This window comes from Lycorma delicatula, chromosome 5 (genome assembly GCF_047948215.1).
Source record: "Lycorma delicatula isolate Av1 chromosome 5, ASM4794821v1, whole genome shotgun sequence".
Lineage (NCBI taxonomy): Eukaryota > Metazoa > Arthropoda > Insecta > Hemiptera > Fulgoridae > Lycorma > Lycorma delicatula.
Genome location: NC_134459.1, coordinates 45,379,793 through 45,407,322, shown reverse-complemented (window position 1 = coordinate 45,407,322; position 27,530 = coordinate 45,379,793). Strand labels below are relative to the sequence as shown.

The 27,530-nt window shown below is 31.9% G+C and overlaps 1 protein-coding gene across 2 annotated transcripts in view; it reads right to left on the bottom strand.

The window, feature by feature from the left end:
• orb2 (cytoplasmic polyadenylation element-binding protein orb2) overlaps window positions 1–27,530 on the bottom strand; it is a 382,665-nt gene that overhangs the window by 7,944 nt on the left and 347,191 nt on the right. Inside the window, exons 3-5 of one of the 2 annotated variants that reach the window (XM_075366017.1) lie at window positions 26,365–26,562; window positions 9,884–9,996; window positions 7,941–8,151 (exon numbers count right to left, since the gene is read on the bottom strand). In XM_075366017.1, coding sequence (XP_075222132.1) covers window positions 7,941–8,151; window positions 9,884–9,996; window positions 26,365–26,562 — 522 coding nt within the window. The remainder of the gene's footprint in view (window positions 1–7,940; window positions 8,152–9,883; window positions 9,997–26,364; window positions 26,563–27,530) is intronic. The other variant, XM_075366018.1, reaches the window with a different exon arrangement.

Here is a 27,530-nt window from a genome sequence, read left to right as displayed (position 1 = left end):
TCTGAAGCTTGAAAAAGCTGGCTTAGAAAAGGTATGGTAAATGACAACAGATAAAGAACTTTGTAATAAGTTTTGGTTCAGAGCAGATTTCATAAACTGAGACAGTACCTAAAATCAGTATTCTCTGAGAAAACATATACAAATTAAAAACTCCAAGTATATTAAAATTTCACAGCTTCAAACTGCATTAATTGTATACTGCCAAAATTGGTTACAAATTCCTAAGAAAGGTTATAATATGAAACATTCAATGAATTATGAGTGTAAGATAACAAACAGTACAATGCATTAACAAAAGCAAGGTAATAATTAAGTTACATTAACACAAACTATGCTACATTATTATTTATTCTGATAAAAATAATATATAATTTAATTTAATTTTAACACTATAAATTTACAAAAAAAAAAACTTTTATTTTATAAACTTTATTTATTTATTATTACTTCCAGTGATAAATTTTGCATACTTCACAATACTTCATATTTTTATAATAAAAAAATTAAAATAAATTTTACTACTAACAACTGAAACTTAAACTTCCCTGATTTGCAAAAATACTTGTGGTTGCAAACAGGAGAAAGTCTGAAAGTAAAAATGATATAATAAATTAAAAAATATTTAATTATAATCAATTAATTTTATCTTTCAAACACCAGAAATAAAAAAATAAAAATAAGAATTTTAATTAATTTCCCGTCTAGAAGGGAAAGTATTGTAATTGGTCCTTCACTGGACTCCACATTTTGACACCTAAGGAACCCAAAAAACTAGACAGAAATTTTCAGGATGTTAATATTTGTATGTACATATGTGTTCGGTGTTGGGCTTTATATCACCTTATATCTCCAGAACTATTGGACTGATTTTAACCAAACTTGGTCAGATTATTTCTATATATTGATGCCATTAAATTTTCAACTTAAAAGGTCAAGGGGGGAGGCTGTAGAGCAAGGTCACCCTCAGTATTTTGAGATCTCACCTAATTAAAATCATGTTTTTCTTCTTAGGCACATTTGTTAAAGATTAAAAAAAAAAAACAATATTTACCAAAAATGTTTTTTTGTAAAATCACACCCCCTCCCAAAAAACTGCTGTTATAGTCGTCTGGTATATTGTGTGACATCAGAGGTGAGCAGTAGAATTAAATAAATAAATGACATTTAAATTATAAAAAATTAACTCGATCTGCTTGGATCTCAAACTCAATCCCCCAGTCAACTCAATACCTGGTGCATTAAGCCTCATAACTACACCAGTCTTCTGGCCATACAAGCAGACTGTAGTGAAATTTGTTAGATGTCAGTTGCAAAATTATATTAGTTCAGTTAGTGCCAATCATCGCTGCTAGTACCATTACACCTGCATGATATAGATACAGTATGCATACGTGCTTTAGTTAGATTCATTGAATTAAATAAACAAAAAATTATATTTAAATAAAATGAACATTTTAAATTAAGTGTGTAAGCCGTACATCAGAAACAACCCACAGTTGTAAAACTTTCCATTATGACACATGACAGAAAACATGTACAACTGTGTTGTCAGCTTTTTTCATTAAACCTTTTACGTGACTCTTAAAAATATTTATATTTATAAAACTGTGAAAGTTAATATTACATAATATAGGCTGACTCCAGTAACAAATGCATATTTTAAAATTGTTCTGAATTTAGGAACAGTGACATTCATTTATTTGTTTGTCCTCTTCTGATTGTATTTATATACACGGATGAGGCCTACAGTGAAAGCAAAAGCTGAGTTAACAAATCGCCGATGTAAATGTTCACCGAGGCATTTACATCGGTGGCATCCCAACGAAGCCAGGCTTATTACTATGAAATGTACACAGTCAGAGGGTGATAGACGACTCCAGTCAAAGCCCATCAGGGCAAGGAATGGAAGGGGAGGTGGCGACCATAACATCATTAGGTGGGTGTCTTCCCCTACAGGGTTGGGATGCATTTATAGACAGCAAAAAAATTAAAATCAATTATATTTTTAGATTTATTAATAATAATAATTTATTAATAATTATTAAAAATATTTGACAAAGCAATTACACATAAAAGGGGATTGCAAAAGGTAAGGAAGGAAATATTGTAGGTAAATATTGGCGAGACAAGAGGAATGAAAGAGGGGACCAACTTACAGAATTTTGCACGAAGTATAATTTAGTAATTGCCAATACAGAGTTTAAAAATCATAATAGAAGAATATACACATGAAAATAGCCAGGTGATACGGCAAGGTATCAGACAGATTATATCATGGTTAAGCAAAGATTTAGAAATCAACTTGTTGACTGCAAAGCTTACCCTGGAGCAGACATTGGTAGTGACCATAATTTAGTGACAATGAAATGTAGATTGGGGTTTAAATATCTGAAGGAAAGGTGTCAGATGAATTAGTGGAATTTAGAGAAGCTTGAGGAAGAGGAAGTAAAGTTTCAGGAGGACATCGCAAGAGGTCTGAGTAAAAAAAGATAAGGTAGAAAATGTAGAAAAAGAATGGGAGAATGTTAAAAAGGAAGTTCTTAAATCAGCAAAAGCAAACTTAGGCGGAACAAAGAGAAATGGTAGAAAACCTTGGATATCAGAGGATGTATTGCAGCTGATGGATGAACGTAGAAAGTATAAGAATGCTCGTGATGAAGAAGGTAAAAGGAAATTTATCGATAATTAAGATATACTATAAAAACAGGAAGTGCAAACTAGTGAAAGAAGAGTGGATTAAAGAAAAGTGTTCAGAAGTGATAAGAGAAATAATCATTGTAAAATAGACGGAGCATACAGGAAAGTTAAGGAAATTTTATGGTACATAAATTAAAATCTAATAATGTGTTAAACAAATATCATACACCGGTTTATAATATGAAAGGAAAGGTCGATAGGAGGGTGGAATATATTGAAGAGTTATATGGAGGAAATAAAATAGAAAATAGAGTTATAGAGGAAGAAGAGGAAGTTGAAGAGGATGAAAGGGGAGAAACAATACATATTAAGGCATCCTGGAATAGTTGCTTTAATATTGGAGGGACAGGTAGAAGGGAAAAATTGAGCAGGCAGGCAACATTTGGAATATGTAAAACAAATTGTTAGGGATGTAGAATGTACGGGGTATACTGAAATGAAATGAAATGAAACTACTGGGACTAGATAGGGCATCTTAGAGAACTGCATCAAACCATCAAATGACTGAAGAAAAAAAATCTTTAAATATATATTTATTTTTTTTAAAGAGGCTTTATACAACATTCAAGCGAATTTGACAATTTAGTATTTACGTAACTTAGTGTGAGGCATGCCCCCCCTAGGGGATGCATGGTAACACTAAATGGGGAACACAAGCATATCGAAAAGAAAAATTATTAAAAAAATGTATTAATTTACTGAAAGGAAACCAAAACACAATACATTCTGACAAAATAAATAATAACATACACATTACCCTGACATAATAGACTTATAAATAGGATTATATCAGTACTACTGCACAATGTATTTAATAATTAACTTTTAAATAAATTAAAAAACAACTGTAACAATTATTAGTGACTCCCTTAGGCCTGTCTTATAGAGCAAAGTTTTTCAAAGGAAGGTTTAATATTAGAAATAGACACAAAGAGTTCTTTTTCTATATTTAGCTGACATCTATAGTTTTTCTTCAAAGAAGGTACCACAAAAAATCCGGTTTCGCAAGTGTAGGATGTTGAAAATGGTAATATTGTATGAACTGCTGTTGTTTTCAGTGCAAAAAACTCATCACCCACCCCTGCCCAAAATTCAAAGAGTGATTTATTACTAAATTGTCTTTTGATTTCTCCACTTCCCGTGAAGTCTAAGAAGATTTCTTCTTTGGCAGTCAAGAGCACTTCGGGAGTATTTTGAAACAGATCCCTAACCCGTTCATAACTTGCGACCAAGTTATCGTCAGCAAGAAAATACTAAAAAAATTCTTTGTCAACATGGCTAAATGATTTTCAATGGTTACAAAAACAAGTTTTACATGTTGTTTTTCAGCCTTGTAAGTTTTAACATATTTATCCACATTTGCAAACATTTTTAGGTTTTTTGCTTTAAATTTTTGCTCCATAATTTCAGTTTTTTCATAAAAAGCATTAATTTTATCACTCGTATCCAACAAATGTGTATTTGCTCCTTGGAGTTGAAGAATCAAGGTAGCTCAATCCATCACAAATAAACTATCTTGAAACTTGTTGGCTTCCAGTCGGTTTTCCTCTTCTAGAAAAATGGCTAATTCATCTCTTAATTCATAAACACTTTGCAAAAATTTCCCATATAATAACCATCTTCCTTGCAATAAAACAGTAACGCTGAATGTACTGCACCCATATCGCTACAAAGTGCAGAAAAGATTCCTGATTTTAGGGGTCTCATTTATACAAGGTTATTCAAAGAAACGGGAAATTAAAAAAAATAAATAATTTACTAAATTAAATTAAAATAATTAAAAAAATAAACGGGAAATAATCAAAGAAACATTTTTTTTAGAAAATGAATTTTATTTCATGTAATTGTACAAATGTTGCCATTTTAGGATACATACATTTTAGTTTATTTTTTAAAGATGACATCTTCCAGGTGACCTCCTCTTCTACATAAACACTCATGAAGTCTCTTCGTTAAATTGTTCATGGTTTGACGTAACATCTCGACTGGAATTTCCGCAATTGCTTCTCGGATCTTTGCCTTCAGTTCTTCCGTTGTAGCAGGTCGACTGTAGAACACTTTGCTTTTAAGGTAACCCCACAAAAAGTAATCGCAAGCTGAGAGATCAGGCGATCTGGGAGGCCATCTAATGTCACCATTTCGTGAAATGACACGTTGTCCAAACAATCGGTGTACAGCTGCCATCGATATTCGTGCAGTATGTGACGTTACTCCGTCTTGTTGAAACCAGGCTGTGTTAAGAATCGGTGGAAATCTCTTTTGTTGTTCCACAACAAAGGTTTGTTTTTCAAGCACGGCTACGTAACGAGCCGACGTCACTGTAATCGCAAGACCGTTGTCATCCTCAAAAAAATAAGGGCCTATAACACCGTAAGATGACATAGCACACCACATACTCACTTTCTGGCTGTGCAACGGACGCTGGTGTAGCTGCATAGGATTCTCTTGTGCCCAGTATCTGAAATTTTGCTTGTTAACAAATCCACTGAGGTGGAAATGCGCTTCATCTGACATCCACAGTTCGTGAACAAACTCTTCGTTATCATTTATCTTCTGAAGCATTACATTACAGAATTGTGCTCGCACAACTGCATCGTTCGGTTTCAGTTCCTGGACAATCTGCAACTTGTATGGATGGTATTGCAAGTCCTTCACTAACATTCTTCGAACACTTGAACTATGCAATTGTAAAGATGCTGAGAGACGACCGATGTGGACTTCGTGTGACAGCATCTTGTAAAGTTTGAACATTCTGTGGTGTACGGACGGTTCGCTCACGGCCTGGAGATTTCTTTTTCATTGCCGAACCGGTTTCCTCAAAATTAGACATCCATGTTTTAATTGCATGTGCTGATGGAACATGGTCGTGCCATCCCAGATTAAAATAACAGCGAAATTCTCTACGCGCTCCCTCCACACTGTCATTGTTTTTGTAAAACGCTTTGATAGCAAATGCACGTTGCGCACCACTCCAAGGATCCATGACAACTGAATAGCAGGTTAGGTTAGAGAGGCTGGCGCCACTTATCAAGTGGTACCAATCGCCCACAGCTACCAACACAACTTTCAAAATTTCCCGTTTCTTTGAATCACCTGTATATAACTTACAATTACAACCATGTTGTTACCACAATATTCAGACCAGGAGTCATTTCTTTGGAAGCCAAAGCTTCTCCGTGGATCATGTAATGTGTCCAGACACACTGCGGAGATTTTTGTTTCATAAGTGCTTGTGTATTTTGGAATCTTCCAGACATTGAATGAGCGCCATCGGTGCATATTCAGATGCAATTTTTCCACTTTCTGTTTGCCTTTTTTAGAAAATCATTTAAGATAGCATATAATATAAGTACTGTTGCTTGAGTTCTATTGGTTTGCACAAAAGTAGCTCTTCTACTGCTGACATACCATCACAAAATCGAACATAGGCAATGAAATGAGCATCTTTATTGCTATTTGTTGCCTCGTCAAGCTGAATTGAAAACAATTTGTCATACAACTTCCTGAAAAGCTGATGCTGTACATCTTCACCTATATCACCAATTAAGCGAGCAACATTATCATTTGATGAGGTATGGGCTGCAATTGTTTGGCTAAACTATCTCCAAACATAGTTTCTACAATCTCAATTGCAGCTGGCAAAATAAGCTCTTCACCAATGGTATGAGGCTTTTTACATCTGGCTATTTTATATGAAATTTTGTATGAGGCAAGTAAAGCTTTTTCATTCACAATTATTTTTAAAAATGATGTTTGCTTTTCAAATCATTTTAATTTTGGTGAATTCTTTGAGTTTGTTAACGTACGCTCTATGAATAGTTTCCAAATATCATTTAAGTTTATTAGGTTTCATGCTGTCTGATGCTAAAATTTTTGAGGAACAATACATAGGGGCCTTTTTCTTCTTCAATTACTTCAGCACTAGCAAACCCAAAATTTAGTATTCTTGAGAATATTTTCTTGATTTATTTTCAGAACCACACTTGTCTGTGCACTTGTTAATGCTTCACTATTGTGTCTAATGCTCACTTAAAAATTTATCTATGATTCTGAAAAAATCTATTGCTGTGAATATTTAATACCATGAATTGGAATTAAAATGCAAATTACAACACACACATAGATTCAATAGCGATAGAAGGATCAATTTGACTGAGACTGGCTGTAATCAAACGAGGTCCAGCATTTATGCACGTTTACGCAGATGTTCACACAGACATTCCAGAATGTTCGACACAAATCGGAACTTCTTGTGCAATAAAGAAGCATCAAATCTGGTTTTATCAATGCAGTGGATGGGTGTTGTCAAATATCAATAAATTTATTTAATTTATAAAGTTTGTAATTAAGATTGTAGTGTAGCTTTAGTGTCAAAATACATTATTATTGTATTTGAGGGGGCACAATGAAAATTATGATTGAAAATTGGGTCACAAATACTGAAAGGTTGAGAAACACTGATGTAACTGATTGTGATCAATTATGTAAATACTATATTACACAACTAAATTCAGACTGCAGTCTGCACTATTTTCAATTTTTTTTTTCTCTGAAAACATTTCAAATTGCTAAACTTGCAGAATAATCTATAACACTATTACTATGTAAATCAAATTTTAAATTCCTATCCAATATTGGAACAAGATAAATACAATTTGACTCAATCCTGCTATACACATTGTTCATAAAAAAAATGTTTGAAATGAATTATAATGATGGTAGATTATCTCTTCACTTATGTGAAATTTAAAAAGCTACTATAAAAATGTAGTACTTAAGTTTTATCAAACACCAGTGAAAAGCAGTTAGTATTTAACCACTAACTGGTTTTCAAGTTTGTCTTAATTAGAGGCACAAGTGTCATTAAACAAACAGAATCACAGACAAAAATAACCGCTACGCCATATGAAAAAAGCAAATTTTTTTTGCAATCTTTAGTATCCATAATCCATTTAATTCAAAAAGAAACAGTCCTGTCGATCCTCATTATCAATTCTGATAAAAGAACTATTGTAACCACCTCAAAAGAAATAGCTTGTTTTAAAAAAAGAAGTTTTTTCTTAATATTTAAACAATATAAATACACAAATCTTCCTCTGATCCAGAAATTGTGGAAACTGAACTACTTATTTCACATAAAAGATTTCCGATACGTATATTTTTTTAGAAAACAAATAATTGTTGCAAAATACAAGTATAATATCATTTAATTCTATACTGAATTTCACTAATTTAATACTGACCAGCCTTAAGAGGACGAGGTACACCACCAACAAAAACAGTTTTTCGAGGATCAAGAGGCATAGAGGCATCAAGAACAAAGTCAGCATCATTAAGCCGCCATGGTCGAATCTGAACTGGCTTGTCCTTTATAGTAGGTGATGAAACACATAGGTACAATTTATCTTCATCCTGGATACAAGCATCTATCAATTGCTGAACAGAGCTCTCATCCTGGGAAAAGAACACAAAATATACTCCAAACTTATTTCTCATAATTTTTAAATAGAATAAATAAATAATTTTAGACCAAATTTGATAAATGATAAAAACTTTTAACCATCAAAATCAAATAAGATAAATATGAAAAGCTCAGATTTGGCTCGGCTAATTCTGTACATCCAAATATATCAAATTATATTTGCAAGTTTATTGTAATTACATCACTTATCTCAGAAAAAAGTTCTAAAAATTATAAATACTAGTGCCATTTGGAAAGTTCTTGAATTGACACAGAACTGGTGCAAGTATTAACAAATAACCATGATAATTTACAAGGGATGCATTAACATCTTGATAAACTGTGTCCATTACATTTTACACGATGTTTTGAATATGAAAATGCTTTCTGCATAATGGGTGCCATATTAATTAACAGTCAACCAAAAATTGTGATTTTATTGAACACTTCTCAAGGTTGTTTATAGACTTACTTAAAAGCAATTACAGTATGTTCCTTCAACCTTTTATAACAGTAGATGAAATATTGATTTCATTATACATCAGCAGTCCAAACAGAGGGTGGGAGAAGGTGAAAGTGTACCAAAGTAAAAACTGTTCCACCTGGAGAAAAAGTCTTGGCTACGGTTTTTTTATCAGACTCTCATGGTGTGGTGTTCATAGACTATCTGGAAAAATGTAGGAAGTACCTTTTGGATCACTACTGACCTGATTAAAGGGACCTATTCAATCTAAACATCCACATCTGCCCAAAAAGACGTCGTCTCTTTCACCACAATAGTGCACCTAAACACGCTCTAAGGTTTTTGCCACAAAACTCCATGACTTACACTTCAAAAGAAATTTGGATAAGTCATGATCTAAACATATGGAATTGCATGGTGAACATATTGAAAAATTTTAAAAAAAGAATCTGTAAAATCTTGTGTTCTCTACATTCGGCTAAGAACTTTCCAAACAGTCCTTGTAAAGACTGAATGAAACAGATATTTTTTAAGAATATTAAAAAAAAATTATGTACATTTTTTTTTTGTTGTGGAAGAAATTATTGCCTAAACCAAATTTTTCCTGCATATAATAATAGAATGTTATTTTCTATATAACTTATTTTATAATACCAGCAGATATAAGAATTATTTTGATAAAAAAAGGATTTTTACAAGTCTTTTTTTTAAAATTCATCCAAAATTTAAAAAAATTGTGGATAATCCAAAATCAAAAGATCACAGTTGATCCAAAAATAATATTTAATAAAGAAGTATATATTAATATAACCTAATACTGTACTGCAGTACAGTATTTACATGCACCATTATATTAAAATATAATACACTATAATACAATATTACGTATATGATGAAATTAATATCCAAAAGTTTATTCAAAATAGGTATTAACATATAACAAATTTTCACTATCACTAATACTGTTTGTAAACAGACTGTATATACAGTAATGTATATACTACATAATATATTAACAAACACTTATTAAAATTGCAGTAGCTAACAAGAAAAAAATACATAGACATTAAAAAAATGGCAATGCGGTTTAACTGCTCACAGATAATCAATAGTTGACTGAATAGATTACCATAGTAAAATATAAAAAGATGTTTTTATATACACATGTACACATAAAACAACACAAGTACACAATTATTTTCTAATAACCTAATTCACAAGGTGTAAATCATTACAACTAAAATATAAATAAATATACATACCTGGAAAAGTAAAAAGGCATAACCCTTGGGAGGGAAATAGGATTTGCTTTCAGCTTTATGGGGCCAGTCTACCACGAGAGGACCAAATCGACGGAAACTAGCTGTGATTTCATCTGTAATACAAAGAATGAATGTCAATAACATACATTTACATTAAATATTATAAATTATTACTGACATCAGATATAAATTTATAGTACCCCCAACAACAAAAATAATATATTACTGAGACTTATAATCTAAAGAATTCATACGCTTGGAAAAAATTGAAAATTTAGCATATCATAAACTAAAAATTAACACAATTAACTAATATAAAACTGCTATAAATTTGTGTTTCATACAGGCAAAAGAGAGAGTCAAAATTCCTTTAAGAAATTTAACACATTTACGTTGAATCATGATGGCTACACTGAACTCTCAATGCCAGATCACATGGATATATGTTATAAAAAGATATTGCTTTTGGATAATAGTAGGGTCAGGAATATTGTTTGATGCTTATTTATAACACTTTTATAAATGTAACTTTTTTATAACTTGTAAACAAGATTATAAGTATATTAGCTGATTACCCGACAATGCCCAGGTAAGATGATGAATTGAAAGATTTGCTGAGTTAACTTCCCTTAAATACGACCATCAAAGATTCAAGTAGGTGCTGGAATTTTCTCAAACATCATGACTCCAAGATCAAGACATAATAATTTTTAAAAATTTCTAGAGGATTCTACAGTCACAGAGTTCTACTTGTTTCCACAACTAATGGGCCATCAGGACTATGGCCCATTACCCTAGCGACTGTGAAAACGATAGATTTGACAATAAAATCAGTCGTTTTCGATTATTTTTACATGACTCCCCTTCACCACCAGCACCTATTGGGATGCTAGGGTATCTTATCCCCAGAGTACCTTTTACCAGATAGTAAGTCACATGTGTACCAAGTTTGTTTAAAATTGCTTTTGAAAAAGTTTTTTATAACTTTTCCATATTGATCTTTACTTACGTTTAATTTGTTTTTGGTTATATTGCTATTCCAATTTGTCTGATCTTACTATTTTGTAATTAATTTTATAATAATGGTAAAAAAAAAAAAAAAAAAAACATTAAAGGTAATTTTACTCTATACTTCAGGCATTTTCCTATTAATCTACAGAATTTCATTTTATTGATCAATTTGATGATGTTGAATGTTTACAAAAAAAATCTATCAAAACAATTCAAGAAAAGTACCTTTTCTTAATTACTCATTAACTTAATTTGCCTTCACACTCCTGTTAAATAGGTAAAAACTTTAAAATCGTTTCCTTTTCTTTTAATATTAATAAACCCTATTCTACCTCCTAACTGCCTAGTTAGATGAACTTAGTAAGATTAACTTCCTAGTTAGATTAAAAAGTAGTTAAAAAAGGGATACAAACATTAAGTTGTATGAGGGCAATTTAAGTAATGAAATAAAACTGTATTAAATGTTACTAATAAAACTAAAAAACAAGAATAATATACCTCTAAACATAAAAATTACAATCTCTCTCTCTCTCTCTCTCTCGCACATGCACACACACACACACACACAACTTTAGAATTTCATTCTTGTTTTTTGAGTTTTTTCTTTGGCCTAGAAACTAATTATATGGTTGGGATATTCTATATTCTATTCTATTCTATTCTATTCACCTATATTTGAGGAATATATTCATTAACTCCAGCTGAAGTTTACTTTTATTCAGTTAATTTACAAACATTACAAATACTTCACTCTCTGTAATCAGTATAGCATTATTTCAGTTTTTATTACATTTGACGGAAAGTGTAAGACTTCTCTTGTTGCTAAGACAGCATTTAAAAATGATATACTATTTAATAATACAATTAGTTTTTACGAATATACAAAATTTATAATAAAATATCACAAATAATAGTATTAGTAAGTTTTTAAATGAACCTTTTAGGAAGGGAAGAGGCATGAGGGATGCGATTGGGCTAATAAAAACTATTAATGAGAAGTAAATGACTAAGTGTATACTTAATAGATATGAAAAAAATATTTGATCATGTCAAACTCTAATGTCAAACACTAATGGAAATAATAAAAACCAAGGATTAATTGAAAGGATAGACAAATAATTAAACAACTGTGACTGAATAAGAAAACAGTTATAAAATAGGAAATACACAAACTGTTTTTAATCCAACCTAGAAAGAGAAGTAAACCTGAAGTGCTGCTTATTCTCAACCTTGTTTAATATGTATTACAATATTATAAAAATATGCTCTAGAAGAGAATAAAGGGAGATTCTTTATTATAATCCTTCACTAATGAAGGAGGGAGAAAAATAAGTTGTGTAGAGGTTTAAATATGAAAGTATTTTTAAGATATGAAGTACTGGATATTCAACAGATGACTTTAAAATTGGAAATCATACGGTGGAATATGAAAATAAATTTAAAAAGAAAAACAAGTAATAAGCAAGCTAATGAATGTCTACACAAAAGAAGGAAGAATTGAACAGGTAAAAGAGTAGAAATAATTAAGCAAAATATTAATAGAATGCCAAAGTGAAAAAATGAAATAAAAGCTATGTAAATAAGGCAACATTAAGTAAAAAGAAAAGTTATTTTATAGTAAGATGGAGTTTGACTTGATGAAGCGTCTTGTAAAGTCTTACATTTAAATTGAAATTCTGAAAGGAAGTGAAATGTGGACACTACGAAAAACAGAACAAGAAACACTGGAGACATTTGAAATGTGGGCATGGAGTATAATGGAGAAGATTAAATGGACAAAACAGAAAAGTTATGAAGAGAGTGAATGAAAATAGAAGTTTAATAACAACATACAAAATAGAAAAGCTAATTGGCTAGGATGTGTCATAAGAAAAGAAAATGAGAGTGGAAAAAATTAAAAATTGTGGGCTATGTAGAAGAGAATGGAAATACACTTGACTCAGGAAGACAAACTTATGATGACAACGAAGATAATCCTTCTCGCTAACTTGATAAAGTTTTAAAATATTTCTGAGAATCTCAAAATTTATAACTTGTTTCTGAACATAAAATTTACGTTACCATATTTAGCTTACCATAACATAAGTAGTTTAGTAAGTACTGAAAGAAGCTTAACAAACACACAATAACATTCCGTCAGACTCAATGTATTATTGCATTTACCAATCTAATTTATTCCCTCACATAATTTACTTACTGTAATTAGTTTACTGATTTCAGCAGAAAAAAGTATAATGCATTTTAATTATAAGTACTGTATAAAGCTTGTAAATTTAAATATTTTGAACTCTATATAATTTTTTTTTAAACTACAAAAATTTTAATTCAGAATAAAATTTTGTTGTTTTAATAGTTAATAATGTGGTAGTCCAACTGCTCATTTGATTATCAATTACAACAAAACAAGAATCAGATGTGAAAGTAAATGAATAAGTTTGAATTTTAATAAATTATGTAAAATAATTTTACACCCGCATTTAATGTTTGCATAATACAATTTATGGAAGAAAATGGCAACCATGCTGCTAGAAGAAAGAACTGAGGAAGTGAGGAAGAACACATTCATCAACATACATGTTTTCCTGAGTCAATAGTGATAGACAATCTTTATAGGAATTCCACCTTTATAGGTGGAAAAAATCCTGTTACAAAAAATTTGTAAAATATGTGGACTAAGAGTATTTGCAAGCCTGTTATCATCACTTTTCATAAAACACTTTCATGCGCCAAGCTTTAGAAACAGGCAGATCTTTAAAAAAAAAACTTCATAAACTTTAATGAAGTATAGAATGAGTTAAAAAAAACTCCATTTAACTCCATGAGTTAAATAAAACTTCCATAATTTATGCACTTTTATTTTTTTTAATGAAATTTGGTAAAAAAATATGGTACATGCACTTAAACATGGTAACAGCTGTCAACATAAGAATCTGGCATTAAATTAAATATTATAGAGTAACAACCATATTGTAAAGAAATTTTTTTTATATAAACAGGTTTTACTGAAGGAGAAAATTAAAATTTGCTGTATAAACTTGAGAATTATATGGTTTTTCAAAATACTGGTTATATTTATTTTGAAAAACAGCTTTTTTTACTTTATATCAAAATCTTTCCCCCAAAATTATTGAGTAATCATAATTCAATATAAATTATATTAACTTCTTTTTTAAATGAATATTAGCGTGTACACATCAATAAGTGCGTGTTTGTGACATGCATATACAAATTATTACACTCACCCGTGAACTTTAAAGTGGAAAAAGTACATACTAAATATTCTATAACTGAAAGAAAATTGCTTTTTTTATATTTATTACATTTAATTTCAATTAATTAAATTATATTAACCGACTTAAATTTAAAAATAGTAAAACTATCTATATTTAATGTGTCTGAATAAAAACGAACTGAAAACAATAAAGCTTGCCAAAACAATAAATGAATATTGATGTACTTTCACAAATGTCTATTTCATTTGTAATGCGCTGCACATTACCATTTAAACCTGATAATTACTGCTCATATAATAATATTTATAAAATTGCATAAGATTTAGTCTTGCAAAACATACTACTCACATATATATGATTAATAAAATTTCATGTTTCATTTGAATTAATAGTATATGTTTCAGAGAAAATAACTTTTCTAGGTGGTTATTTAATTACTTTAATTTTTTAATAATACTTATAGAAATACCAAAAATAAGGAAGGTGCACTCACACTCACACACAAATGCAAATCTACTTAATAAATGATCACACATAAAAAGACAGTTTTTTCTCCCTCTTTTTCATTTCAGTTTTACTTTCTGATTATACAGTAAGGAAAAACATGCTGATCATATTCAATTTTGCATGTCAAAAGGTTTTTGGTAACCTTGATATTTTTATGACTCCTCCAACCAAAAAACAATTTGTTAGTAATGAAAAATTCTACAAGGATGTATGGATATTAATTAGCTTCTTTATTTCTTGATCTCCAAACGTTGATTGATTTGGATGAATTTGGCACAGTGATTTCTGTATATTGGCTAATGTTATTTAACTTTGATCACAATCTGTCAAAGAAACAGACCTTATGAGTACCAAATCTCAAAATTTTAGAGGAGGGGTAAATTTTTTTTATATAATTTAATGCTGCAAATGTAACTAAGATACTTTCTGATTGTGTTTGATCTTATTCAAACTTTCATAAAGGAGTGAAGGCAAAAAAAACCTTTTTTTGTCATTTCTGGACTCATATTTTCTGAAGTCACATTCTTGTACTAATTAGATCATTCCACTACATTAGTATGTAAATTTCACTATGTATTTGAGCAATTTCATTCAAAGTTGTGAGGTAATAAACTATTTTTTTGTTTTTTTGCTTTTTTTCATAAGTTACCACTTTGCTTGACTTCAAACTGAATTAACCAATTTTTATGAAATTTAATACGATGACTTCCGATTATGGCTCATTGAAATTTTATTACAGTATTAATTTATTAAAATTGACAAATTAATAAAAGAAATTAACCCTTAGTTAAGTAGAAACAGAGTATAAGCGTATTATTTCCCACAGAAAGGATAACATTAATATATTACTTAACATAATCTGCATTTTTTAGTTCAGCCTCTTTTTTTATTATCGATTCATGTAAACTACCTGAGATACAACAACTGGTGCTACTCAAACTTGTTTTCTTTGAGAATAATATTGCTTATCACAAAGCCAAGTATCATAGAAAAAAGGATGAAAATATTACTTCCAGGGCTTTCACTTCAGGAAGGTTGACATGCTGTTATGTGATTTATATTTGGCTCAACAAAGAAAGCGATGGGGGAATTACTTCATTTCTAAATTTTTTTAGCAGGCCTATCATGGAATGCAATTAACTTAATAGTTATTGGCCAATATGATGAATAGAGAATTGTGAAAGCACTACTAGATTCTTTCAAAACCTACCTTCTTTTTGAAATTCTTTCGACTAACAAATTAAAATGTAATTTGCTGGTTTTGAATTATATAAAAAGCTGTTTTAAGTAATATGTACATCAGTTAATTAAAATGTCAGAAAAATTACTTCATATGTACATCCTGTAAACTCAGCAAGAATGTAAAACTCAACCTCGTATTAGCCAAGAAATTAAATTGTATTAGTAAAACAAATTTTAGTTTCTTAATAAACAAGAACAGTTACTGTAGTTTTAGGTAAATAGGCTAAATAAAAATTAATATTTTTTTATTATATTTACTGTGTAACTGATTTCATGATCCATTATACTCTTGATAATACAAGGCGTGTTTTAAGTAAGGACTGTTTTCAATTTGCCACCGTTAGATGCGGTGGAAATTGATGGTACTAGTGTAGGATGTTAATTTATATCACTGATTGTCAAGCTTTTTCACTCACTGCCCACACTGAGAATCAAACATTTTCTAGCATCCCCAATTTTTTTTAAATTTACCTGCTGTTAAAAATAATAATTGCAAAAGTAGCCTTTTCTCTTTAAAGTGAAATATTTCAGTTCAGAAAAATCGTAGACTTACAAAAAAAAAATTAAAATAAAGTCTTAAGCATTTTAATGATTTTAATGCAGTTTACTGAAAAAAATTAGTTTCCTGTATGTGCTTGATCAAACACGAAGAAAAACTTTAAAATTTTTAAAACTTTTGTTCTCACGGATTTTCTTTTTTTAATTTTATAATTTTTGAAATCTGAACTACACTGTCAAAAATTAAAGTATTCAAGCTTTAATTTTTTTTTTATTACTCTCTCTAAGCCTCTTGAATGCAGAAATCCATGAAAACAGAAGGCTTACTGTTTCTCGATCATCGATTGAATTTCATTTTGTTTCATGATCAGTAATTTATGACATTTTAACTGAAAAACTGGGTCACAGAGAACTATGTTCGAGATGGGTACCAAAAATTTTGATAGAAATAGACAAAAAAAAGTCTTGCTGCAGCTCAAACATTTTATGAAAATAAAGTTGATGGTTTATGGAAACATGTGCTCAGTGGTGAAACGTGGATATCTTATTCAAATGTTGAGACAAAGCAGGAAACAGTGCAATGGCAGTATTCATCATCTCCAAAGCCCAAAAAGTTTAAGTGAGAAAGTTTAATGAAAAGAAAAAACTTGTGGTTACGGTTTTTTGGGACAATGAAGGGATACTGCTGATAGAATGTCTTGAATGTGGAAGAAGTGTTAATGCAGATATGCACTGTGAAATAGTTACAAAATTTAAACATTCAAACTCAAAACAAAAAGTGCAGGAAGCTAACAGACAGGATTATTTTCTTCACAATAACGCACGACCTCACTCAGCAAACAAAACAGCTGAACAACTGTGATAATTTTGTTGGAAAATCTTCAAACAAATATCTTACAGTTCATATCTTGCACTGAACGATATTACCTTTTTCTCCATTTAAAACAATGTCTTGCATCACAGAAGTTTGAAGATGATGAGGAATTGCAAAACAGAGTAATTAATTGGTTTAAATAACAGGGGGAGAATTCTTCAGTAATGGAATAATGAAGCTGGTAAGCCGATATAAAAATGTATTGTAGCAAATGGTGAATATGTAGAAAAATAGTATATACAAGGTCTGTAAATGAAGTAATGAGACTAGATTTTTTTTGGCAGCCAAACTGGCAACACTATAAAGTTACTAGTAGACATACGGTTATATGAACAGCTGATTTATATTAGGTATTAATATTTTTAGTCTACTGTTGCCACGTGAGACATAAACAAACTTTTCGTGAAATGAGTTTTTATTGTGCGTTACAAAAATAAGTGATACTAATTATGAGCAACATCTTGCAATCAAGTTTTGTGTTAAACTCGGTGAGAATGCTACTGAAACTTGAACATATGGTAATGACGCTCTGTCACTCATATTTGAGTACGACCCAGAAACAAAATGCCAGAGCAAGGAGTGGCACACTTCAAACTCACCACGTCCCAAGAAAGCAAAAATGAGCAAATCAAAAATCAAAACCATGCTAATTTCTTTCTTCAATAGTAATGGCATTTTCCATAAGGAGTTTTTGCCTACAGGACAAACTGTATATCAATATGTTTACCGAGAAATTCTTGAAAGATTGCAGAATAGAGTTGCCCGTGTGAACTAGATGCTGTATCATGACAATGCACCTTGTCAAACTGCACTCTCAATTAATGAGTTTTTGCCAATGAAAAACATTCCTGTAGTTCCTCAACCACCTTATTCATCTGACTTGAGTCCCTGTGACTTTTTCCTGTTCTGACTTCAAAAAAAACATCTCAAAGGACACCATTTTGGAACAGTAGAAAACATTAAAAAAAAATGTAACCAACCATCTGAAGGATATTCTGGATTCTGAGTTCCAACACTGCTATGAAGAGTGGGAAAACTGTTTGAAGAGTTGCATGGCTTCCCAAGGGAACTATTTAGAGGGTGAGTCCATGTATAATTGGATTGTAAATAAAAAATTTTTCTGAACCAGTCTCATTACCTTATTTACAGACCTCATATATGTATAAGTTTATTTAGTTATAATAAAGTTTTTTTTTCAATTTTATTTATTTTTTTTTTAATATCAAAATGGCCCTTACTTAAAACACATGCCTCATATTAAAATAATGTTAGCAACACCCAAAGTTTATTTTTTAATTTTCTTTAATACTAGTAAGCAATTCCCATTTATGATTATGAATAAATTACGAAGATGAAGATATTATTCATTTAATCACAAAAGCATAACGATAATTATAGTGATAATAAAATGAATGATAAAAAATCTGGATCAGTTTACAATACTGAATGCGAAACTGATTGAAAAGAACCTAATCAGTAATTGTAAAGAACCTGTCTTGTCAGTAAAATGTTTACAATTGTTATCTGCAATTGCTATCAACAACAGTTGTAAACATCTTACTGAAAAGATGTTTTCTTTTAACGTTGATTTATTTTAACTATTGACAATCAACTGTTATGAACATAATAATTTTAAATTTTATTTCGATTTTAATTCCGATTTATAAAAATTTATATGGACAAATACAAAAGTCATAATTAATCAGTAATACCTGGTGATGAAGGAATAATCCAAAAGCACTTAGACAGTCAATACTCACAATTGTTGGTAAGGGGATATTCTATTTTTATATAAACTGTATAATACCAATGGTGCCAATTATTAAGAAAATTGAACCTAAAAATATTACCATTTTTATGGTAACTGACTATTTTTTAAATATTTTTTTGGGGGGTTAAAAATCTTGTTAATTTACAACTAGATCGTTTAAATTTGTAGATTTACAACATGAAAATTAGTAATGATATCATTACATAAAGTGTAATATTTTCATTAGCTAATCTGTTTTTTAAATTAATAACAAATTACACAATTATTAACTTTAAATCACATTTGACAGAAATGTAATAAAATACAGTAATTAAAGTAACAATTTTGCTAATCAGTAATTTCTTTTGTAAATTATAAGTCAAATATGACTTAATTGTTAATGGCATGGATTTTTGTAGTGTCTTATAATCACAGAAAGTTTTATTGTTTTCGTAAAAAATTGTTATTGACTTATAATAGCAAACATCTTTAAAAATCATGTAAATACAATTTAAAAAACATTAGAGCCTTCCTGAAAGAAGCTCTTATTATTTTTTTAATAATAACCATTACAAAGTTATTAAAGTAACTTCAAAAAAAAAAAAAAGGTAAATTAATTTCAAATTATTTTTTATCAAAATGAAATATAATTACAGTATTAGAAATAAAATAAAACAAAAATTTACTTAAAATAAATAAAAAAAACATATTTATTTAATATAAAATTTTTGCTAGCTCACCTACTGATGTGGTATTATTAGCAGATATAAGCTAATCGAAGAAATTTAAACATAAACCCATCAATTATCCCTAGATATTACTTCCATTACTTATGTTTTAAATCCGAAAATTTAATTTATATTTTCACAATTGTTTTTGCACAGTCAATATACCTTTTACCATGAATTGAATATTATTTTACCTTAAGAACCGAGAAACCATAATACAGGTTACAGATTTTCAATAGCGTTAAATTCCATCTTAACATCAATAGAAAAATAAAAACTTTTGGTCTATATCAACAGAAATAGAACAAAAGTTTTTATTTCTAACCTTATATATTGGCATAATTATTGATTAATTTTAATAATTTTTTGCACATTGGTTTTATTTGTTTTTATTTTATTTTGTGTATTATTTAGGTTTTAAAATTCCATAAACTGAATGAGTAAAAAAGTTAATGTTTTTAATGTTAGCTTTGTTATCTTGAGCCACCGGGTTGGTCTAGTGGTGAACGCATCTTCCCAAATCAGCTGATTTGGAAGTTGAGAGTTCCAGCGTAAGTCCTAGTAAAGCCAGCTATTTTTACACGGATTTGAATACTAGATCGTGGATACCGGTGTTCTTTGGTGGTTGGGTTTCAATTAACCACACATCTCAGGTATGGTCGAACTGAGAATGTACAAGACTACACTTCATTCACACTCATACACATCATCCTCATTCATCCTCTGAAGTATTATCTAAACGGAAGTTACAGGAGGCTAAACAGGAAAAAGAAAGAAAGAAAAGCTTTGTTATCTTAGGTTTATTTTCCTGCAAATTTGCAAATAATCTGCAATGGCATGATCAACTAAATGTAAACATTCGTTAAAATAAATTAATATTTGTTACATAATAAACTATGTTAAAATGATTTTTGAAGGGCGACTAATTTGTATTCTATTGCTTACACAAAGTTACACATTGTAACACATTTATAATGGCAAACATTTCAGAATATTTAATCATGAGTTTTGAGACTGTACATGGTTAAAAACTCCACTAAAGTCATGTTTTGTGAAGATATTACCAGATTGGTAGTAAAAATCATATCATTTTTACAAAGCAGGATTTTAAAAAAGATGCTCACAACTGCAGTTTCTTACTTTAAGATAAAATGTAGCTAAGACTTTTGGTCCAAGTTTGACAGGCATCATACTAGATTAATTATTCATTTATAAACAGATGATGAAAATTACAAATATTTATTCATCTACCAAATATAAAAAAATTAATACAATTTCTTACCTTTAATTAAACAATTGACTTATGAAATTTAGATACTAACTTCATCTTTAAAAGCAAAAAGAAGAAACTAATACAGTTTTTGGAAAAGATCTGTTTCTGCTGTATCATGAGGCAGTATGATATGTTAAGATTTGAATCTTCCATTGGCATTTTTAATTTATTTTCTTTCTTAAATAAACTGAATTAAGTATTTTTTATCTTTCATGATAGCATAGGCTATACTAGTGCAGCTTTATACGTTAAGCTATAGCTTAATCTATTATACACTTAATAATAGTACATTCATTTGTTTTGTATTATTTAGATAATTAGAATACAGAGTGATATTAAACTACTGTGTTGAACTAAATGAAGGAATGAGCGTATAAAACATCAGAAGAATCAATTGAGCCAAGAGTGGTGATGCAAGGGGCTGTCGGAACTAAACTGGCCAGACACGGTAGGTACATCAGTATCTGCCTCCATAGTTAGAGGTTGCCCCCGGTGGTACATAGAACAGGAGCAGAGGCCAGGGAAGGGGCTAAAAGGCCCCGGCAAATTAATCAATCCTCCACACAGAAGGATGAGATGCTGCAGGAATTAGGTGATCTATTTTTCAAGAGTCTGGAACACTTGGCGCACAAATTACGAAAGAATATTGAAAAGAATGCCAAGCGGGCGATTAACGACCTCGAGTTGGATTTGACCTTAACAATTAAGGAGTTGAGGAAAGCTTTTGATGCTACAGCTTCCATCCCCTCGGAGAGAAAGCAGAACAGCTGAAATTGGTGGAGAAGGTGCCATTGACATAGTTGCGGTGATTGACATCAGGGAGGATGCACAGAATAAGCTGCTGGGCACACTTGCTGCAAGGCGCCATCAGGTTGTGTGGTTGCATCGTAGACCAGAGATTAAAGTGGCAAATGTACTCTTGGCAAGACTGGAAAACAGCATTATGGGCGAGGAGATGGGGCGAGCGCCGTTTACCAATACATTCAATCTGCCCTGTGTAGACATGGTAGATGCTAACGACTTACCTGGAGCATTAGTTGATTTGCCAAAATAAAGCAAAATAACGGTGGGGATTAGGTGCTACACAGGTGGTGATATACAGGCAAGGCAAGGCTGCATTATTTCTGAAGAATATTAGTGTAAGGGGAGGATATCGAGGTGTAACTATCATATGGTTGCACTTGTGGGCTGATTCCCAGCAGAATGATGCACGGATATCCAAATAGAGTCTAAACATAGAACTGAAATCCTGTATGTCAAGATAAAGGCAACTTACATAGATTTGCTGAGGTCAGTCAGGTCTGAGATTGTTGTATGGAATGCAGCTGAGATTCTCAACATAAGGAAGCCAGGAGAAGGTATGGAGATACAAACTAAAGAGGAAAATACAAAAACAGGAGAATTTAAACAGTTACTGATGCCTGTAACAAAAGAAGGAAAGGTGCAGACTACATCAAAAATGGTGGCCCTTAGGATCCTTGATCTAGAGGGAAATATGAAACTGGGAGATATATTACAAGGACTCAGAGATGCGTTGGGGCAGGATCTGCTGGAAAACATACAGATCCAGGGCAGGCAATGGCAAAACCAGAGTAGCAATGTGTCGGCTCCCAGTGCTGCTGGCCACACCGGTGACAAAGAAAGTAAAAGTGAGGATCAGCCTTGTATCCTGATGGGCTGACCTCATTAACCTGCAAAGGTGTCTGAAAACAGGGCACATACCAAGAAATTGTAGAGGAAAAACCAGGGCCCAAGCCTGTTTTAACTGCGGAGGAGTGAGCCACCAAGCGACCGACTGCAGTCTGGCCCCCAAGTGCTTAACATGTGGCATGGAGGGGCATTGCACCGGTGCTGCAACATGCCCCAGAGAAGTCATTAAGGATACAACTAGCAAAAGTCAGGGGAGGATCGGCCAGACCTCAGCCCGCTGTTAATGAAATTGATAAAAGTGAATATCAATCATTCAAGACACGCTCAGGATCTGATGAGCAGACATGCTGCGGAGATGGGCATATTTGTTGTGCTTATCTCTGAGCCCTACTCTTGCCGTCACGATCTGTATGAATTACACTGTGTCCTCATCTAGATGAGGACACAGTTCTCATCAGGTCATCCAGTCAATAACACTGGATGTCCTGACATCCTATGTTATTGAGGACACAGGACAAAAGCTTTCCTGAATGCTTTTAATTCCAACCAGAATTCTGCAATCTTGAGGTCCCCGGAGGAACTAAGGGTTTCACAATATTTAAGAAGAATGGTTAGATGTCATCTCTTGGGACGCAGGCTAATATGTAGACCACAAGACAGGCTGGTAGAGAGAGTTCTTGACGGGGAGGTTCTGCAGGTTTGGTCCTCACTGTGGACTTGGCCTTTGACAGCGTTTTTCAGAGAGCACTTCCTCTACGAATTACATTGACGGGGTATACTGATGACCTCGCCTTAATGGTTAGGGTGAATACCAGATGAGAGGCAGTGGAAAAAATAAGAAAATCCTGTTTCGTCATCAGTAACTGGATGGTCGGTGTGGGATTGATCATGGCAACTGAGAAGACGGAGGCAGTAGCAGTTTCCACTGGGAAAAAGAGGCCAACTTTGAAGATAGCACTGGAAGGTAGAGAAATTCGCACAAAACTGGCTATAAAATATCTGGGAGTTTGGGTGGACGCCAGGCTTAGGTTTGGCGCCCACGTAATACAAGCTAACAAGAAAGCAGAGAGAGGATGGTACAATTAATCTCAACACTGATGGAACTGCAGAACAGCAGAGGACACTGTTAGCCGGTGTGGCCTACTCGACAATGATGTACAAAGCCGAAGTTTGAGCTGGCGTCATAAGATATGGCATATATCAGGGGAAGTTAGAGGCAGGGGATAGGAGATGCTGCTTGAGGGTTAGCGCAACATATCGAACAGTCTCCCATGGGGTGGCAGAGGTGCTGGCGAGACTCCCACCAATATTTTTAATGATTGGGCAATGGAAAAGGAATAAGGTGCAGCAGCATTTGCCACCAGACAAAAAGAAAAGAAGAATAAAAGAGATCACTGAGGAAACAATACAGATTTGGCAGGAGCAGTGGGACCCACTGTCTCATAGGGGATAATCAGAGCTGGTGTCGAAGACCATATGGCTTGCTGGGTTACAAGCTCACGCAGTTCATAGTGGGCCACAGTGGTTACCAGCTGTATTTGGATCGTTTTGGGTTGTACCACTCAGACCTATGACCCTAATGCTATGAAGAGGTGACCCATCAACATGTATTTTATGAGTGTATAAGATTCGATGTGGAGCTCACAGAAATGCTGCACACACTAGGCCAAACAGATATATTCAGACCTGAGGAGACCTGAGAAGTAATAATTGTGTGACAGAAGGAATGGAGGGCTGTTGAGGATTATGTTAAAAGCATGATGGCAAAGCTCCGTGAGTACGAGGAGTTCTGCAGGGAAAGATGATGTAGAGCGCGCCAGGTTGGACAGGTCTGCGGCTAAGTGCCTCAGGGATCTCTGCAAGCGTGTGGAAGTCGCCTTGGTGCAGTGAGGCTGTGGACACTTCGCTCCCGTGCCTGAGGGTTTCTTCTTCAAAGCAATGACAGATGTCTGCTTTGGGTAAGTATCCAAGATGTGAGCATTTCTGCTGGGCAAGTACGTGTGTTTTGCATGTGCAATGAGCATGTGTGTGGTTATTAAGCATGCCTGAGAGTGCCTTTTGGGCTTGATCTGTTATCTCTCTCTTTAGTCCTTATGTGATGTGCTGTGTACAGACACAGCACATTGCAACATACAGGTGTTGGCATGTTTGTTCTTGCATGTGGTATGTGTGTGTGAAGTATCTATGTGCCTGTCCGGTATGTTTGTGCTTGGAATGGTATTGTGTTGATATTCTGATGAATTTTGCTGTGTTTTGTGGGATGCGCATGCGATGGTTGGATTCTGATGTTTACTTGTGGTGACCGATTGTGTGTGTGGGCGTTTACCCCCTTTCTGAAGTAATGCTCTATTAGTGCCTTCCAGGAGAGGTGGGTTGCCAGGGTGGAAGTTTAGTAGGTAGTGCGCAGGAATACATACACACTTAATAACATCTTGTGAAACCTGTTAAGAGAGCCTGATACTGCTTCAGCGCCTGTAAATGGGGTTCCTCAAACTCTTCAAAAAAGAAAATGAACTTAGTGATTAGTATAAAATTAAAATTTCAAGGAAAGCAATTTTTCTACTGAATATTTATCAGAGGAGGGAGGAGGACTTTGCTATTTTATCTCACGAATATGAACCATCTGAAGTTGGTTTAAAAAAAAAAAAATTACTCATAAGTGTCACATCCTACCGGTGAACAGTTTGTAGCTTACAAACTGTGAGCCACAATTACAATAATGAATGAGATTGTTCCTTTACAAACAATGTACCTGGTTTTTTTTTATGGTTCTTTATTTAATTCCACGAGAAAAATACATTTTTTAAGCACAAATTTCAGTTGGTCTTAATTTAATTTCTTTTCAAGAAATTATTTTCTGTAGCATAATTTCAACTGATCAATGCAAAATCATTACTCCTAACTGGATAAAAATGGCCTGATCTGAAAAGAATTACAGATGGGGTATACATTCACTCTCTGGAGAGGGGAGGTTTAAACTTTTGTCAAGGTAGGGATGTTTATCAAATACTACAGTTCATCTGAAAACTGCAGTAAAATGCAACAACTCCTATAAATTTTGCACAAGAAAACTTCCAAAAAAGGAATTGTCCTCTTAATTCAAGCTAAAGATTGCATCCTTGTGTATATTTGAGAGAAGTGACTACTTATAGAGTGATCAGGAGACTTGTTTCCTGTCCGGTGGCTATACTACAATATGCAAATAAAATTGAGCAACCTACAGTAAAAGAAATATTCTGGTCTTTCAGGTCATTTATCATTGTATGGGTTGATAATTATCATTAATTTTGGATTAAAGAAGGATTACAATGTGAGCAGGATGGTCATAACTTTTGAAAACAAAAGATCATAATATATATATATATGCCATTGCACCCCTGTTCATAACTTTGTGCCCACAGTGTAAGCAGTAGAATGACCCAAATACAATATATATTGTTCTTTAGTTTATGCAAATGTTGCTAGTTACACAATAATCTTTTCTTTGTAATCCATGCAAAAACTTAAAATAAACAGCTTTTAAGGAAGCCAAATTGTTTTAAAAACAGAAATTACCATGAAGAAACTTGAAAAGAATTATCTGTCTTAAAGAATGTTTCCCAATCAGATTTTGAATATAATTTAAAAAAAATTAATTTTAACTTCCAGATACTAAAACAGTAATATAAATTTTTACTTAATGTTTATTAATGAAATATACAAAAATAAAAATTACCTTCATCTATATCAGGAGGAAGGCCACCAACAAATACTTTCCGTGAATATCTTTCACCAGTTTCAGAGCCCTGACTATGAGGTGATGAACGTGATGGTGAGGACAGTGGAGGTGCTGGAGCAGCCATTACTTGAGTTTCATCAAGTAGGCCAGCTTGTACCGGCTCCTCCAGTGATGGAAAATATGGAGATTTTCCTGCTGAAAGAAAAATTACTTATTACCATAACATACCAACCTTAACAGTAATAAAAACTTTTTTGTTTTTAAATCAAATCATAAAATCAAATTTTATTACTACTAACAATAATAAACATCAGCAATCACTGAAAAATATTTTTCCTCCTCATTATTAATTCACTTTACATTGATATTTTTCTGTGAAATTATATTTTAATACTCCAATAAAAAATTATATGCGTTTTCTTTAAATTAAGATAATAAAATTTATAATAACTATTCATAATATCATAGTATTTTGAATAAAAACGAGAAACTCTTTTTTCTGGTAAAAATAAAACTTTACACTTAAGACATCTTAAGGACATATATATAAAATGTCAACATTCTGGAAATGTTTAATGTAATTCTTGACTGAACTCTAATAAAACTATAAACAATTTGAATTTTTTTTAATAATAGTTTAATATTAATGTTACTTTAAGTACTGAATTATTTAATCTTTTACAGACTAACATTTTTTTTTATATATGTTTACATAGTAAGCATTTGTGAAAATAATTGGAACTGGAAGAGTACATGTTCAATAAATCATATGAGTAATAAGATCGTGGAAAGAGTTTACCATTATCAATATTTAACCAATTATTATGGCCAACATTCAACATTCACAAAGAAAAGATTACAGAAAAATACATACATACGGAAAGATATTATTCTAAATTCTCATAAATAGTAGCATAATTAATGATGATAAATTTCAAAAAGAAATATATATTATAGAATACCATATTGATAAAAATTGTCTTTCAAGTAATAACAAATTTTTTATGGTAAAATGAAACCACATTAAAAATATGTTATACTACAGTAATTACAATATTATTTAACATACAAATTTAAAGGTGAATGGCCACATGAAATACTAGCATTATCTAGTATTATAATAAAATAATAAAAATAACATATTATAATATCATTTATAAAAA